Below are 18,894 nucleotides of genomic sequence, written 5' to 3'. Positions count from 1 at the left end.
GTTAATAGCTTAAAAAGTCACGAGTCTCCACTTGCTTGCCATCATTGTCACATGCCTGGAATCTTCTTCCAGGTGAACTCCAGAGCCCAGAGGCACATTTCTTGTGGTATTGTTGAAAATTCTCAGAAGTGTTAAAAAAAATGTATGGATAATATTATGGATAGTTTTAATTTGACGCTGCTCAGTATTGAGTGTGCGCACCACGGTGGCTTTTGGCTGGCCATCGAACGGAGACGGTCACTGCATCGCGCGCTTTCGCATGCGCTTCTGTGGTCGTCTGGAACGCTCTTCCTTCCAATATTAGGAAGCCACTGGAGTTCTGCACTTTTAAATCATTCAGATTGAAAATGCATTTCTTTGAGAACTCCTTTTCTGTGTTTAGTTGGCTGTCCTTCCCCCCGTAACCTCCGATTAGCACGGTATGGCTACGCACGGTGCAAAAGATGTTCAACATATATACATAGTGAACAGAGTGTATATTGAGTGTCAATGTCAAGTCTGAGCATATTACAACTCTTAATTTAATTTACGGAGGCAGTAAACACGGCTCTCAAATGTTTGTACATTCATACTGGATAGGAGGGTGTAGAGAGCTCCTGGATTCTGTGCTTGGCTCTCCTTTCAGACTCCCTCGCCTCCTCCAAATCCTGTTTCAACTGCTCTGCCTCTTTCAGCCTAATCACACGTACAACCAAGGAAAAATCAACGCGTCCAGCACATGCAAGTCTCACAAACCACCAATGCTAGCGTGAAATTGTTTTAAATTGCACTTTTCATGTTTCTAAATTACTACACATTGATAATTCTGCAATTAAAGTGTTCTAATGTAGGCATATGAAGGAGATTCATGCTCATAACATGTATGCCTGTTGAAATGTGTTCAGAACTTAGTCAAATAGAGACCGCAAAATTAGATTTGGGATACAAGTTAGCTAATCAAAGATTATGCATGACAAATTCACTAAACGGTTGGAAATATTTGACGCAGGGACACACGTGAGATAAGAGTGGGTTGTAATGCTTTAGAAACTTGTTAATGGATACTAATTGCTATCATATATTTATCAGAAATTGACATTACAAAAACAATGGAACAAAACTGCGAAGTGTGCAAAGCATTGGGTCGATTCACACCTGGAATTACACCAAAACAGGGAGAAATACGTGGATTGGTAAAAATAGCCAGTATAAACGCATTATTCTGTTAAGACAAAAGTGCATGGGTAAGACACCACTAGAAGGGATGATGGCCAATCGGTAATAACGATGGCGCAGCAGCTAAGGGAGGGACGCGCCCCTGAGGATGTCCCATCGTGGAGAGGTGGGGACGAAATCAGGTCGTGTGCAGGTGCTCGGTGGACAATTACATCATGAGAGACGCTGACGGCTTTGGGAGGCCTTCATCCAGCAGTGGACTGATCATGGCTTACGAGGACACCATAAATTAATGTCATCACTCTCACACACACACACACCCAAACTAGCAAACGGCAACGCACCGGCGTTCAGACTGCTTGGCAAGTTGTAGAGCAATGCGCTCAGTTTCACGAGCATTCTGCTCCGTGAGTCGTCGCTCCTCCTCTGTCTTTAGTGCAGTCACCTACATCCCAGGGACAGAAATTATGTTTCTAGCTCCAATTACTTGCTTGGGCATACACGAAGCACTATCTAATCAAACATACATACATATATTTTTTTTTTTAAAAGCAACTATGAACATGACGAATAACAAAGCCATACAACATCTGCAGTCAAAGATTACTTCGTAACATATCCACATCAAAATAAAATTAAATACGAATGCAAACGTGAAGACCTGCAGGCGTCCCAGTTCTTGCTCGGCTTCGGCTGCCTTCTGAGCAAGCAGTTTGGCCTCGTCCTCTGCTATCTGAGCTTTCTCTGCCAAAAGCTCCGCTGTGTCTTCCGAGCGCAGCTGAGAAACAAGGCACACGCGAAAGAGTTAAATGCTTGTTTATTGACCGGAGAGAGCTATGCTCGTGTAATTTGCCGAAAACTCACGAGGGCTTCATTGGCCAGCCGAGCTTCGTCCTGCATCTGGAACAGCCGCCTCTCTAGATCCTCCTTGGCTCTCTCCGCATCCTCTCTCAGTTGTTTTTCCCTGTCGAGTTTCTGCCTCTCCAGCTGCACACAAACACAACGTCAATCACATCCACAATGTCAGTCACAATCTCCAAGGCAAAAAAGGGAATTTTCAATACAGAATCATCAACTTAAATGCTTTACTGTGTGCATCAGGTTTAAACTAGGAACCACTCTTAACGTACTCAACGACAAGCTACTCTGAGAGCGTTTCCCTGCTCAAACAAGCATTGGAAAGGTGCTCATTTCCACTGGTCGCCCTTAATTCAGCGGTGGATATTCTATATTCCTCGGTGTACATATACAGCCCATTTGTCAACCTACCACTCGATGAGAGCCTCCTGATGCCACGCAGTATGGGGGTTATTTTACCATACTTTACCACACTGGTAAGGGTGGATTGGTGAAGGCGGGAGCACTGTCCTCTGCTTCCCATCATGCAGCGCAATAGGTATACAGGTTAATTTATCCAAAGGAAAACCACTGACATTTCCACCAAATTATACTTATTTTATTGACCCCAAGGGGTTATGGATTGAGCCCACCCCAAACTGAGAGTTGAACTCGCAGCCTTTCAATTGTGCATTCTAACCACAGCGTTATCTGGCCAAATGGCGGTAGATTCACAAAGGCAGTATGTGCTGTTCATGAGCTGGATTAAACGAGCTATTGACCTATAAGGCTCAATTTCCTTATCTATTTCATAACTAAATATCACGCCATACAATGCAGCGTACTGCCAAATGCTAAAACCTGATTGGGAACCAAGTTACCGTTTGCCAAGGATTTGTTCTGGAAGACATGTGATGAATATCCATAGCCGGCTTATAACCATACCTGTTTTCGTGCCTTCTCCTCTTTGGCATGAGCCTTCATTTGTTGCACCTCCATAGAATCTACTTTTCTCCGTCGCATGAACATGTCGTGGTTTCCAATACACAGCTGCAGGATCTGGAATTCACATTTCAGATATAGTCATGGAAATAAACTAAATAAGCAGATGGATACAACCAAATGCCTTCCACATTATATTAAACCATTTCCAACGCAAGCTTTGAGCTTTAAATTATAGTAAAAGGATGTTCAATGTTTTTCAACTATCCCCGACACTGACGCATCTATGAATAAGACATTTAAGGCTATTGAAATGTAACTAGAATGTGTCTATATGTATAAACGTTTATATTGTCTTTGAAGAAAAAAATATGTCATGGTTTGATGACATAAAGATGTGCATATTGGCACAAACAGAGGAAAGTGGAAACCTCCAAGCTATCTGCCCATGGGTCGTGATGATGATACTTGTAACCAATTGTGGGCTTTGCACCTGCTTTCAATTGGTTATAGCATCCCATGTATGATCCTTAAGCATGAGGATCTACATTATAATTTAGCAAAATACTTAAATACATTTTGAACTTTAGTTTGAACTTGCCCTAAAAGTTAAAACCATCCAAACTCCGGGCTGTCATTTTTGGGGGCTCAAATAAAAATTAAGGTTTTTGGGATTTTTCTAGTTTTTAGAAGACTCGAATATACATGTGTCAAATGTTGTTTGATTTTTCATTATAAGAACATTATATTTAACATCAGCAAATTCACTCAAGTCACGATCATTAAAGGTTTTAAATGAAATGAAATTCCGATTTAAACTTAGTACATCAGTTCACACAACCTCTTAAATTAATTAACAAATGATCAATTTATTGACTGAAAATCAGTTCGTACGGTCAAAAAGACATCCAAATCAATTGTGCATTTAAGAAATCAAGTCATTACGATTCAAATTATACGCGGTTACATTTACGCAAACGGAGTAAATCAGTCAATATGAATCAAGGTAGAAGACATCAGAAAGAATGCAGATTAGACAGTAAAAAATATCATGAATTTCCCACGATTCGTGACAATTCATCAAATCACAAAGTAGAAACATTACATGTCTAATAACCACGTTAACATCTTATTCTTAGTTTTTTCGGTAAAGTCACGTTGAAGAGAAACAACAGAATAACAAAATATATATAAAACAAAAAAAATCACGTTAACATCGTTAAAAAAGATAACCAAGTTGTGAATGAAGCCCCTACCAGTTTGTTTACTCTCTGCTTTGAAGAGTAAAATTTGAAGACCTCGGTTGTCTTGTCAAGAGGCTTAATGGTAAACTGGAAAAAATTAAGTGAGAAAACATTTTGGGTCAATAACTGTGGAGAAAAAAACTGGCAAATGCCATTTTTTCTTGAATGTATCTTTTTGACAATTACATAAATAAACAATCCATTTCGGGCTGAAGGCGTCCCCATGCCGTACTGGTCCACGAGGGCATGCTGCCCATTGCAGGTTGGTGATGTGGGGTGCCCAGGATTTGTTCCGACATCATTCGCCACTGATTATAGCCATGGCTAGAAATCAAACTCAGGTCGGCCGTTTCGTATTGCGATGTGTGAAGCACTCCGCACCACACCCCCCCCCCCCCCCCATGACCATTCCAAAAGCGAGCTAAAATAACAATGTAATGCTGTTAGTGTCTCTGAATACAATAGCTTATTATAGCTTTACATCAAGTGGACACACATCCTCATAGGCACACTTTATAGACACATCAGTGAGAAATGCTGATAAGCTCTCCACAAGCCAATACGTGCCCCCACTGGGCACGTGTCACTACCTCTTTGTCACTGTACTGCACATTCTTGATTCCGCTCCACGGAAACGACTTCTTCGCCTGCAACTTGTCATTGGGTTCAAAGATCTTTAGGCCCAGGGCATCGACCCCAAGCAAGAAATCAACTCCTTTTTTGTCCTATATCAAGGAAACACACGAGGCACAGTTTCATTCATCCAAATGTGGGAGCAAATGCAATCACTGTCAAGATAAATTGCTAATGCCATGTCAAATTACTTTCATGGAAAACGCATTTACCTTTATAGGGAAATAATTCACTCCATACATTTCGAGATCTTGGGCAATTTTAAGATACTCCATTTCAGCTTCATCTCTAAAGAAACAAAATAACAAGAATATGATTCGTACATCACACGCATACAAATAAAATAATATAAATATTACTAAAATATAATCCCACGACTAATACGATATAGCAATTACTTTTCCCACATTATAAGTGCCGAGATCTATTTCTATATAAAAAAAAATGCTTCAAATGCAATGTACGATTTCAACAATATTGTAAAATTAAAATGACCATGCAAGAATAGGAAAATAGTGCGAATATATTGGCATATAAATTAACTAGAGGAAAATCGATTTAAAGCTTTCGTGACTGCAAGGATTCATCTTCTTTGGTTCTTTCGGTAAAGTCACGTAGAAGGAGAATAAAATAATAAATTAATAAAATAAAATTACACAATAAAATTCTCACGACGTTTCGGCCACAACACAAGTGGCCCTCTTCAGGTGAAAGGAAGTTGAGGGTCTGTTCCTTTCACCTGAAGAAGGCCACTTGTGTTGTGGCCGAAACGTCGTGAGAATTTTATTGTGTTATTTTATTTTATTAATGTATTATTTTATTCTCATTCTATGTGACTTTACCGAAAGAACCAAAGAAGATAACTAGAGGAAATTAGCACATGTAAGTCACATTTTACGCAAGTCCCTACTTCATTACGCTCTGCAGGCTACATATGTGTTGTGATGTAACTCTTACAGTTTCTAATGTTACCAGTTACATTATAAAATATTGTATTTAAAACGTGTCTCAAACACATTAATCTCAGTAGGCCCGATAATGCATTGCAATTTCCTTATCAAGCGGAGCTATCCACATGATGCTTTAACAGTTTCAATCGCCAACATTAACGATTTTTATTCTGAGATTAATTTGGGGTTGCTAATATATATTGCATATGAATGTACCTGGTCATGCCCTGGTGCCCTTTGTACCAGTTTGTAATTCTTTCTTCCCACATGGGCTGTGTCAACTGGTACTGGTTGATAACCTGATAGAAATAAAAAGGCACTCAAGAAGCAACAGAAAAGCATGGAAGTCGATTCACAAACTGTAATGCATTATTTTCACTCTCAAGGCAGAATTCAACATATATTACCACTATAATGTAACTCTAGACTATCCATCTTCCCGTATGAAACTTTGTTGGTTAAAATCAACCCCGTGCCATCTACGCAAAACCAATGCAATACACAGGAGACCGTTCCTCTCCCAATCATAAAAAAAAAAATTCTACAGGTGAAAAAATACCATTGCCTGAAAATTGTTACTCATTCATGTGATATGGATCGACTTAATCACAATGAAAAAACACTCAACAGAACGTTTTAGAAGAATGAGCACGGTGCACATTGCTTCTTCACAGATAAAAATGACAAATGTTCCATAAGCAAATACTACCAACTCAACATCAGCGGCAATGAGGTGACAGCAGCTTATATATATTTTTTCTTGGTTTAGAAAAATATTATTTTCGATGGATGTATTTATATGAGCTGGACTTTAATACTGCTCACATAAGACAAGCTTACATATGCACATGAATACATTCAGGCGAAATCGAATAAGGATGAAACATCTAATGGAATATATTATATTTATTTTGTACACCATGCACGCTAACCTTTTTTGGCAGTAGCTCATCTTGAGCCAAAAAACCCGGAGTGTGCAAGCTCCGATCATATTCGCCATACTGTAACGACAGCAAGCAAAACAAAACAGATGATATGGAGAACACTTTCAAACAAATTCTATTTCACGAAGGCTTACGTGCAACCAGAATCAATGTGCAACCGGTGAAAATCACTTTTCTGTTACCCCCACCAAACGACTCTGTTTATAAACCACTAAGAGAGATTTCTCCCAACAGCCCGGTCAAATGAACCTACTCAACTGCTGTGCAGATAGCTTTACTGTATGAGAGAGAAAAAACCCAATTATGTTGCGTGTGCATCAGCTGCCACTATTTATAACCCTCAAGAGTGTGGCTGAATATAATGCTGCGTCTAGCCAAATGAACATTCTCAAAGTGGTTCTTCTATCAGTGACATCACTCCGGACATTCTGCCTCACTACATTCAAGCAGCTGTGGCAGTTTCTGCTTGGACAACAGTAAAAAAACGAGCTATTTTCATTGGTACGCAGTTTGGATATGAACTTGATAACACACAATACCTTGGCCAGTACAGCATATGAAGCTAAAAGGACAGATGCCTCAGGTGAACAAAATATCTCCTCATCCAGGATCTTTTTCTTCACCTGTCAAAAAAAGGTTTGAATACAAAATGCTGAATTATTTCTCACGACACCCCAATGAACATCACAGTTTTTCAGGCGCTCAACGCCTCTCAGTATCAATGTACAAAAAGAGTGGATGCTGGCAAAGGATAAATTAATTCTTAAAATACTGTGTGAAACAGTCAATTTAATTGAAATGTAGGAAATTCAGTTTATATTGGTTAAGTTAGTAGAAGTTAGTATAATACCAAAAGGCTACTTAATATTTCTAAATTACTTGCAGGAACTAATACATTTATAGATTCCATCTAGGACCTGAAGATCTTCTGACCTCCAACTGCTCAGCACTCCCAGGTCTAGGTGGCGCTCTTTTGGTGATTGGCCTTTTGTTTGCGTGGCACCCAAGCTATGGAATGCCTTGCCACTTGAGATCAGGCAATCAGAATTGGGAGATATATTTAAGTCTGCTTTGACAACCCATCTGTTTAAAGTGGCCTTCCCTCTTTAGCTTGGTCAGTTGCCCTGGCTATGTTTTTGTTTCCTGCTTTTCAAGCATTGCGCATTGGGATCCTCGGATGGAATTCGCATTATACATTTGAAAAAAAAAATTACGGCTTTAATGAGATTCACCACTGTCACCATGCAATGCTGTGGTGATTTTTAGACAGTGCATCCCTGCTCGCTCACTCCGCTGTGATGCATCTTGAAGCACTCCTAGGAAAATGTTAACACGTGAAAATTATATTCGGCAGCCAATAACATGTATGGCTGAGGTATGTAGCATATAGTTTCACACTGTAAAAATCGCTCGAATATCTGTCTTCAAGGAGACTATGCCTTCGATGCATAAAATGATACAATAAAATATTATTTAAATAATTTAGATCCCTTTGTCAATCCACTGCTGGATGAAGGCCTCCCTAAGCTATATCAATTATCTGGGGGTTGTTTAACCATACTTCACAACGCTGGGCCAAAACTGGTTTAGATATAACTCATTGTTCAGATATTAGACATGGCTGGTAACTGAACTCAGGTTACAGTGTCCATAGTAGTTCACTAACCACTGCGTCACGGGCACAATAAGTGATTATAATTTATTTATAAGCAGGCGCGAGCACTTCAAAATAAAGTCTATTTTGTAAGGAGGGCTACAACAAATGAGTCAAAACAAACAAGAAAATTAAATGACTGTGCAAGAAACTGAACACTTAAACGACGACGTGGAGTTCAAACAGCACGTCTCCCCTTTCACTTTGTGGTGCACAGTACACACCTGGAGGAAGAAGAGGTGCTGTGTGATCTCCTGCACCAGCTCCTCATCCACAGACTCTGGGTAGAATTTAGCCAGGAACTGGAAGCAGATGGGATCCTCCTTGGGAACCTCCTGCTCCAGCACCTGCCACCACCACCAATCACAGCCGCACACACCACCGACTGTTGCTGCAGGTGCCGTACATGGTAATGGCAGTCACAAAACACCGCATCGTTTGCTGCTGGACACAAAATAAGAAATTAATAAGTTGACGTGTCCAAGGGATAGAATTAAAAAAGCATGCACCTAAAACAAGGGTTAAATTTGACTCAAATATCGGACATGTTACTTCATGGCAGATCATCATATTTTATGACAGGCTTCTTCAACTAGCAGGCTCACGAACCAAAAGCGGCCCGTCGAGTTATGGCCCAGAGAAAGGAAAAAAAGGGAAACACATTAGTAAGATGAAAGAGATGTAAGGGATAGAAAACCTGTAGAGAAGCTATATATATTTATTAAGAAGATAAATAAGTAATGAGAGATGTGGAGAAAAAGAGATACAGATTAGTCATTGTATGGACAGTCGTTATGATGTCATGACACCGGCACACGTTAATTTTACGTGGCCCCCCTGGAAAATAGTGCAAGAACGCTGCTTTATTATATGCACAATTAGTATACTATCCTTTTATTTTGGATTAATATCGAATTAAAATGTTCCAAGTCTCGCATTTGACACTCCTGAGGTCACACTCCTATGTTTACATGTTCTTAAAAGTGTCTCAAGATGCATCACAGCAGAGTAAGCCAGCAGGGATGCACCGTCTAGAAATCACCAAAGCATTGCATGGTGACAGCAGTGAATCTCATTAAAGCCCTATTTTTTTATTCAAATGTATAATGAGCATTCCATCGAGGATCCCAATGCGCAATGCATGAAAAGTAGGAAACAAAAACAGGGTTTTCCAAACTCTAGTCCTCACGACCCACCACGCTATACCAGACGTTTACCAATTTACTCCCACTCGTGCGCGCGGCCGTGTCTGCGGCATGTGGCCCACACGTGCACACATAGGCCAAGTAAGTGAGATATCAATTTGAATCAGCTCCATAAACGCAGATGCCGTGATTTGCTTGGCGCATCAAGTGGGGCATGTTTGACATGGAACAAGTTAACTTCCATTTGAATGGGAGTAAACTGGTAAATGTGGGAAAAACCCTGATCCATTGGCTATACAAGTCATCATCATCGTCAGAGGACATACATTGGTTGTTCATACTTTATCACCGTACTAAAACTTCTATGCCAGCATTGCATCGATTGCAAACATTAAGGATATTGTACTGCAAAACAAATCCACTATCATTTTTCCGATTGGGCTGGTACATCAATATGTAAAAACGTAAATAAGTAAAAACCCTATCCGGCAACCTTGAGCAGCATTGGCTACACAAATGAAAACAATGTGAACCTTGGTTTTTGGATCATCGGGGTGTTCATCCAAACGACTGTACAACCTGTGATGGATGCCACACAAAAGGTAACGGAGGATCGCGATTGCATTTTAAACAGGCCAACACTGGCCCCCAATACACGCAAACCACCTCGGGCATTCCTGTTTAACTATGTCCAGCAAATGAGATGGCAAAACATGCAAATGTCAACCAAACACAATGTATCAGTGACTCAATCTGTACACGGCTGTGTATCACTTAGTTCCTGTGAGAAAAAAAAACTCTCAAGCGTTTTCAAATGCAACACCCCAGTCCCTTGCCTCATCTCAAAAAAAAATATTTCAGCACAATCCACATTAAGCACCGTGATGAAAAATGCGAGCAGAAATGGGGAGGATGTGGCGATGCGTGAAACAAGCTGAATTATAATTGTGACAAGCCACTCTCTGGTAATGGTCCAGTGCAGTTTAATGCACAGAAGTCATTACACCCCAATCAAAAAACAATCGGACCAATCACTTTTATCCAATCTCAGGATGTTGAGCACATAGTTCTCATCAGCAAATAAAAGATCACTCTAGAATTACTCTGTAATCGAAATCATTTATGCGAGCATAATGGACACATCATCATGAAAATTAAAGACCTCTGTAATTCGTTATGACCACTGTGCAATGTATGATTAGTAGCGGTGGAGACATTCACTACCGATGATTAGATGAACTGTTGTGAAGCAGGGTCACAATTCAATAAAACAAATCGTTGCCTTTTTTATATCGTGGAGGATGGTAAGCATGTCTAGTAATTTCAGGGGTGATGTGAACATAGTATCATTACATATACATTAATTTATAAACACCGATGTGAATAAGTTCATTGTTCTAGCCCAAATGATTTGCAAGGCTAGAAATATATGGGACCATCTTAGGCAACTTGAAGACCCGAGTGCCGAATGCAAATTTAACTGCACGTTGCTGGCTGTAGGTATACTTTACTACCAATGGTCCGAGACAAACCCCACATATTCCTCACCTTCTTTTCCATCTTCAGCCACGTGAGGGTATCTTTAACCATGAAGCAAAGGCCAAAGAACCAAGTTTCCCTCAGGCCAATGGTGCGGCACACTAGGTCAAAGAGATCCTTCCCCTTCATTTTAATCTGTAACAAAACACGGTTATATTAAAAAAGTGGGTTACAAGCAGGTAAAGAGAGAAGGCTTCATATTTTTTTTATAGTAAAACATACGCATTTTTAACACTTATATTTCATTGCTATGTATAAACCAGCCGTTATTTTAAAATGAGTATGAGATGTCATCATTATTTCCAGTTATTTACAGTACCTGGTCAATAAATTACTTGATTTGATGCCAAAAAAAGCATTCCAAGTATGGTGCAATCTGGCAGGAGAGAATGTTTTTATATTCCATTTACATAAAAGCAGTTTGTAAGTTAAATAGAAAAATAATCCACAGGTCTGTACATGCTTTGGTATAAGGCTTACAAGGGATTAAAAAAAATTGGCAATGCATATAAAACGAACAAACATGTTCTTCTAAGTTACCCGTTAAAACTGTTATATTGTTAACCTCATTTGTGTGAAAACGCTATGCAATAAATGTGGGCTTTAGGTGACATCATGGGGCTGTGAACAGCTAACCTCCCAGGCTTAGGGTTATCCAGCTTAAATAATCCTGTGTAATCCATGGAGTTATGCAAACTTTTTAATGTTTTTAATTATTTGAGGGGACTCTTGGTCACATTTCACGAGATTGTTGGTGGTTTCTCAACAGACAGCCAAAAATGTTCATCGTCTTGGGGTGTGGCTATTATTTTCAGGCCTCCCAACACAACCCGCATCGTCTCTCAATCTCACCCAATAACCACAATTTTGATGACACCTCCTTTAAAAAACGAAAGAGTTCCTCTCCGATATCACCTGTACAAAAGTACTGCCCGAGGAATATGCATGGCATTTCTTTAAAATGTTTATAAACTCTTATGGTATAACGAGGCCTACCCTGGCGAGTACAGTGGAACCTGGCTTGCAAGGTGCATGTATTCCCACAGCCATTGAGAGACAGGCTGCCGATGCAATGAAACTCTGGGTCGAGATGGACTTTTCATTCGTTATTTTAAAAATCACATTTCGTTCGAATGTCATATACCTTCCGCCGAGGCGATTAGTCGTTTGGAAAACATCAAGCGCCATAATCCATGGACAAGCGGGCGGCAAAAGATGACGGATTGGGCTCGGCCGTATGCCTAGATGCAACATGCAAGACGGCACTTCTAAATTCTCAAGGCCCCATGTTCATCATCGCCAAATGTTGTACCTTGTCACAAATATTACACTAGTAAAGGGCAGCCGCCCCTCTCCTTCCTCCTGCCCCCCCGTCTACTCGAAACATCTCTCTAAACAGGAGGGTTTCTCCTGGCCGAGCGCCTCCTCTATCCAAGGTACACGTCAGGCGCACCTCAATGGGCAGCGTAATATATACTGCCGCCCATCCACCACATAAGATAATCCAGCCGCTTCGGCAAATATAAAAAAAATCTGCAACTGCTTTAAAAGCTCATTGTAAACCACCCCTCCTCCTCCCGGCTGGCTACGGGAGCTGCTGTTCACAGCCTCAGCAATACACCTGTTTATTCCCCACAACAGCTGCAGAAAGCAGCAATTGGAACGGTAGAGGGGGGAAATCACTCTCATGATATCCATGGTCGTTATTCTAGCTGCAGTATACACTAGTTACCGGCGGTTATTTCTTGGGATGTACTATTTTTTAAGGACTAATGCACGATTGCTCAAGACGACGCTTTTATTTCACCTCGTTTTTAACTTGGATTTCACCAGCCATCATCATGTCCCCTTGTGCTCAACTATTAACTGCTGACAAAGTCTACTTTGTATATTGCCTCCTGTGGCTTAAGATCTTTCTATCTGTTTGCACTAGGTGTTCAGCGGCACAGGGTTAACAGGTTATTTAGGGTAACACATTATACATTTAACTCTTACCATTTGATGAGTAAAGTTGCTTAACAATCATAGTTTATATTGTTTACAACTAAACAAAGACCCAGACAACAAACATTATCTTCGTGGAATGGAATAAAGTCTCCACATCAGAGCAAGATTGGTTGGTTTTTGGAAAGCGTAAAAAACGATTATTTTTGTGCTATGAATGTCCAAAATTATGAGCCACTTTGTTGAGCTATCATTTGTCGCCAGGTCACTTCTGAAAAATAAGTCAATACCTCAGTTGGCTTTGCCTGGTTGGGTGGGGATGGTTTAGTTTTATTTGTATCTGTTTGGGCGATTTATTTACCTTTCTTGTACTTTGCACTCCTATCGTGATTTTGTACAATAGGAGTGCAAAGTACCTAACTGGACATCCGTGAAAGAGAGCTTTATTGCTCATCGGATTCCTCCAATATAAATACATATTCTGATTCTGAATTAATTAGCAGTGGCAAGTGTTCCCCTTCAACAATAACCATCAGAATATTCATCCAACGTATGAACACGTTTTTAGTCCTGCCCAGACATGCAAAAATGTAACGGCAAGGTAAACTACGCACACTTAAAACCAAGGGCGTGCATACCCAACTCTTTCCCCACACTGGATCTCTTGTCTCCATAACTGTACGTCCGATCATTCGATCCCCACTCATCCTACCTTGAGACGAGCGAATCGAAGGAAGCAGATGTGGATTTCCTAAATGGTTGATGCTCATGTCACTTACAACCTGAGCTCCGCCGTTTTACAAGAGACAGCGATGTTTCGGAGGATTTGGAATCCCTTCTAACGCACATAATTCCATAACCTGGTCACACAGGACGGAGACTTCTTCAACAATGTTGAACAATGCCGAACATACCAAAGGGTATGTTCTTTCCCTGGGCTCTCTCCATTATGTTAAAAATACTAAATGTGCATGAATAAAATGCATTAATTGTTGTTTTGTTGCAGTTCAAAAGTGAAGTTAGGAAAAAAAACCTATTAAAGTGTAAGACAAACCCTTTTTAGTATTCAAGCGGTCATCATTACCAATCCTACTGCTGTCACTATACTTTCCCTTTTGTTTCCTTCAGACAGATATTGTAGTTGTTTCAATATCAACACCTGGCCAACAAGGTCTGCTCTTACATTATCCCAAGATGTGGTTAAAGTTCTCCTTGGTCAACAACGTGTGTGTCAAATCCAATGCCAGTCTCAGTAACCTGGCCTCCATTACACATCCCATTGCAACTGTTACTTTTCCTGATCAACAACTTTGCGATACTCTGTAACCAAATTTAAAGTTTCTTACAATATCCTTCATATTGAATTCATGCTCTGCAAATATTGTCAAAGAAAGAACATTGTCGTTACAGTTAGGCTCCCTGGTTTTAATAGTAACAGATATTACTCCTGCCGAAAACGTCCATATTTTAACACTACATTCGACCTCTGTTCTTCTAATGTAGTCCATGAAAAAACGCAACTTGCAAATGTCTTAATATTTGTGTAACCAGCTAAAAATCACTGGCCAAGTAAAGCCCTCTTACTGCCTCCACATTGCTACGCCATATTTGACACCCGTGATTAAGGGTAAACGGGGCCCCATTCCTAACCTAACCACTGCCATCAACTTCATTTTTGAAAAGCTTGCATCAAAGGCCCTCATTGGCAGTACTCAAATATGTAAAACTACCCAAAGCTTACAATACCCCGCCAAAAAATTCGTGCCAACAAAACCTGCATCAACGACGAACTGCGCCAAGCGGTGTGTTTGAAATGATCCACCCGGCTTGTTAAATCATACCCGTCAACCCCTAATCAGTGCCTACTTTATTACAGACCAATTCACATGTTATTGGTCACCCCCGTGCCCTTATAAATCTCAACGTTCCTCCTACAAAACCCGTATTGAAACGGCTGTACGCCGTATAGTACATAGACCTGGAAACCCGATTTACCTGTACAAGAATACGGGGTAAACCTTATGGGTTGACAGCTATGTTAAGTTGGGGTTACATCTGCACCCTGGGTTGCCTTCTTAAAACGTAACGCCACAGCAGTCAAAACTTATTCTTCTTCACTGCTTCTTGTTTGCAACGCGTTTTTTTTTGAGAGCCATTAAAATTAATCGCGGCCCGTGTCGTTTTTTTTTAAACCCCCCCCCCATCCTCCCCTTTTGCCTGAACGCTCCAGCCTAGGGGCACGCACCTGAACCTCCCCCCGGTGGTGGTGGGGTCGAGGCAATGAAAATACCACCAACTGGCTTGGCCTACGACAACAATATCAAAACCCAAAGCAATTTGGAGAAAGGTTAATTAATTAAATGAGTGAAATAACCAGGTTGAGTGTTATGTAACTTACTCTTTGTTTTTTTCGGTAAAGTCACGTAGAAATAATACAAAATAAAATTATATAATAGCATACGACCTTTCGATCGCAACACAAGCAATCATCATCAGGTAGAGGAAACACATAACCGCAGATATATACAGATCTTAAGTAGGGGGAATTAACACAGATATACCAGGGGATACAGAGAGACGGAACATCACACTAAATCAAACAGGGTTTAGCAAAATTTGGAAACTATATAAAGCAACACAAACGGTCGGTTAAAACACAATTAACGCATGGTTTGGTTGAATACGCTGTTTCAAAGATTGTTAAATTGCAAGTTAAGTGTGAAATTTAAGATCGGTGTGTTGTGTAAGTAAGTATTCTATCACTATGTAACTTCTTAACGACAGATTACTCCAAATGTCATGATTACATTGATAACAAAAGACGTTCTGTCATTCCACTTGGGCGAAAACTAAAACAAGACGCACAATAAATGTAAGTACCTTATGCTTTTTGCTAGCATGGTCGGACCGAAGAGGAACCCGTACGAAAAACCGGTGTGGTGTGATTGATAGCTGGATGAGGCGTCTGCTGAATTAAAATACGTATTTTAAATACCGTACACTCAAGTAATGTTACTACTGATGTGTTGAAAGATGTCTGTCTTCATCATATCCGCTATTCCGTTCCTGCAATGGTCTGTCATTCCGCTTCAAACTCCAAATCGAATACAGTAACGCATTCGTACAATGACAGAGACCCTCCCCGTGCAGTGGAAGAGTAGACCAAGTACCCCTCTAGTGGAGCGAGGCCCCATCCCGCCAGCAGTTCCCGAGCAAAGCAATTTTAAGGGCTTCCATCAGTTTAAGGGTCGCATTATCAGCGAGTGTGACACACAAACTAAAGCCATAAAAAAAAATGAGATCCTATTCTTTGCAAGTATCAAAGTATGGAAAACTAAGAATGTTTTTAAAAAAGTAAACTAAGCCACGTTCATTCGTGTGCCCTTCCACGTGAGGCCGCGTGGCATAAGTATTGTGAACATCCAGACAATTCCAATCATCTCTGCGTTAGTCCAACAACTAATTCAGGACTGATGGGCAAAAGACAACGTGAGAGAGACCCCTGTTAAACTTCCTACGTGGTCTTTAACACAGCGAGCTTCCCTGTGCAGACAGACCCACGTGTGCGCACAAGTGTGTTAACTCTGACGTTATGCTAAATTAACCTCGTGTGTGTGTGTGTTGTTAACCCTGCCGTAAGGCTAAGATAACCCCCGCGTGTGTTAACCCGACGTGAGGCTAAGATAACCCCGAGTGAAGGTAAGTTAACGTTGTGTGTTAACCCTGCCGTAAGGCTAAGTTAACCCCGGTGTGTGTGTTAACCCTGCCGTAAGGCTAAGTTAACCCCGGTGTGTGTGTTAACCCTGCCGTAAGGCTAAGTTAACCACGTGTGTGTTAACCCTGCCGTAAGGCGAAGTTAACCCCGTGTGTGTTAACCCTGCCGTAAGGTTAAGATAACCCCCGGTGCGTGTTAACCCTACGTAAGGCTAAGTTAACCCCGTAAGTGTTAACCCTACATAAGGCGAAGTTAACCCCCGTGTGTTAACCCCGCCGTAAGGCTAAGATAACCCCCGGTGTGTGTTAACCCTACGTTAGGTCAAGTTAACCCCCGTGTGTTAACCCTACGGAAGCCTAAGATAACCCCGTGTGTGTGTTAACCCTGAGGCTAAGATAACCCCGTGTCTTAACCCTACGTGATGCTAAAATAACCTCGGTGTGTGTTAACCCTACGTAAGGCGAAGTTAACCCCGTGTGTGTTAACCATACGTAAGGCTAAGATAATCCCAATTGAAGGTAAGTTAAAGTTGTGTGTGTTAACTCTGCCGTAAGGCTATGATAACCCCCGGTGCGTTAACCCTACGTAAGGCGAAGATAACCCCCGTGTGTGTTAACCCTACGTGAGGCTAAAATAACCTCGGTGTGTGTTAACTGTGCCGTAAGGCTAAGATAACCTTGGTGTGTTAACCCTACGTAAGGCTAAGATGACTTCGGTGTATGTTAACCCTACGTAAGGCTAAGATAACCCCAAGTGTGTTAACCCTACGTAAGGCTAAGTTAACCCCAAGTGTGTTAACCCTACGTAAGGCTAAGTTAACCTCGTGTGTTCCACACCATGCGTAATGCCGAGTAAAATCCCGCGTTAGACCCGTTGTTAAGCAATGTTAACCCCCCCATAGTAAACACCGGGTTACCCCGCATAGTAAAACACCGGGTTACCCCGCATAGTAAAACACCGGGTTATCCCGCATAGTAAAACACCGGGTTACCCCGCATAGTAAACACCGGGTTACCCCCCATAGTAAACACCGGGTTACCCCCCATAGTAAACACCGGGTTACCCCCCATAGTAAACACCGGGTTACCCCCCATAGTAGACACCGGGTTACCCCCCATAGTAAACACCGGGTTACCCCCCATAGTAAACACCGGGTTACCCCGCATAGTAAACACCGGGTTACCCCGCATAGTAAACACCGGGTTACCCCGCATAGTAAACACCGGGTTACCCCCCATAGTAAAACACCGGGTTACCCCCCCCATAGTAAAACACCGGGTTACCCCGCATAGTAAACACCGGGTTACCCCGCATAGTAAAACACCGGGTTACCCCGCATAGTAAACACCGGGTTACCCCCCATAGTAAACACCGGGTTACCCCGCATAGTAAACACCGGGTTACCCCCCATAGTAAAACACCGGGTTACCCCGCATAGTAAACACCGGGTTACCCCGCATAGTAAACACCGGGTTACCCCCCCATAGTAAACACCGGGTTACCCCGCATAGTAAACACCGGGTTACCCCGCATAGTAAAACACCGGGTTACCCCCCGCATAGTAAAACACCGGGTTACCCCCCATAGTAAAACACCGGGTTACCCCCCCCCCTCCCCACGAAGAGTTAACTCCGAGCGATCGGCGCACCTCGCAACCAAACTCCAGGTCGGCGTCCATTGTGTTGACGCGAACGTTGAACGTCTTGGGCTGCTTCTTCTTCTTCTTCAGCGACATGAGGGACATCTTCTTGTCGGCGAGCACGCGGCCGACAATAACGCAAGAGCGGATAGTAGTGGTAGTAGTCGTCACAACAACAATAGTGGTGAGGAGAGGGAGGGAGGGGGTGGTGGTGAGATCGAGAACCACGGGATAACTTTAAACGCCGCCGCGTCTCAGCGCCTGGGCATGAGGATGATGACGGCCCGTGGTTGTTTTTAATCCGTACGCGCCTCGGCGCTTCCTACACATCGTCGTCTACTCCTCCTCCTCCTCCTCACGACACCTGAGCCCCGCCGCCGCGTTACTGTCGGCCGTCACCCTCTACGGCAGTAATGCGTCTCCCCACGTTGTTGTTGTTGTCGTCGTTGTTTTTGTTGTTGGTCTCCGAGTTCCTCGCCTCGTTGCTTTTTAGAGAATCGATTCAACAGCGAGCGGCAAGGCCGACGAGGGGCGGGGCCACTGCAGAGGGAGG

The 18,894-nt window shown here is 41.9% G+C and overlaps 1 protein-coding gene across 3 annotated transcripts in view; it reads right to left on the bottom strand.

Annotated features, from left to right (window-relative positions):
- The window catches only part of NF2 (NF2, moesin-ezrin-radixin like (MERLIN) tumor suppressor), a 24,023-nt gene extending 5,129 nt beyond the window's left edge, over nucleotides 1–18,894 (bottom strand). For 2 of the 3 annotated variants that reach the window (XM_032967663.2, XM_032967665.2), the window contains exons 1-14: nucleotides 18,351–18,893; nucleotides 11,053–11,178; nucleotides 8,584–8,706; nucleotides 7,245–7,328; nucleotides 6,694–6,762; nucleotides 5,978–6,060; nucleotides 5,024–5,099; nucleotides 4,769–4,903; nucleotides 4,191–4,265; nucleotides 2,938–3,051; nucleotides 2,020–2,142; nucleotides 1,817–1,933; nucleotides 1,500–1,600; nucleotides 573–675 (exon numbers count right to left, since the gene is read on the bottom strand). In XM_032967663.2, coding sequence (XP_032823554.1) covers nucleotides 573–675; nucleotides 1,500–1,600; nucleotides 1,817–1,933; nucleotides 2,020–2,142; nucleotides 2,938–3,051; nucleotides 4,191–4,265; nucleotides 4,769–4,903; nucleotides 5,024–5,099; nucleotides 5,978–6,060; nucleotides 6,694–6,762; nucleotides 7,245–7,328; nucleotides 8,584–8,706; nucleotides 11,053–11,178; nucleotides 18,351–18,446 — 1,425 coding nt within the window. In that variant the 5' untranslated portion in view covers nucleotides 18,447–18,893. Of the gene's footprint in view, nucleotides 1–572; nucleotides 676–1,499; nucleotides 1,601–1,816; nucleotides 1,934–2,019; nucleotides 2,143–2,937; nucleotides 3,052–4,190; nucleotides 4,266–4,768; nucleotides 4,904–5,023; nucleotides 5,100–5,977; nucleotides 6,061–6,693; nucleotides 6,763–7,244; nucleotides 7,329–8,583; nucleotides 8,707–11,052; nucleotides 11,179–18,350 lie in introns of all 3 variants that reach the window. The other variant, XM_032967664.2, reaches the window with a different exon arrangement.

This window comes from Petromyzon marinus, chromosome 38 (genome assembly GCF_048934315.1).
Source record: "Petromyzon marinus isolate PM22_M1 ecotype Great Lakes invasive population chromosome 38, UKy_Petmar_22M1.pri1.0, whole genome shotgun sequence".
NCBI lineage: Eukaryota > Metazoa > Chordata > Hyperoartia > Petromyzontiformes > Petromyzontidae > Petromyzon > Petromyzon marinus.
Note: the sequence above shows the minus strand (reverse complement) of the source record. Positions and strands in the feature narration are given on the sequence as shown.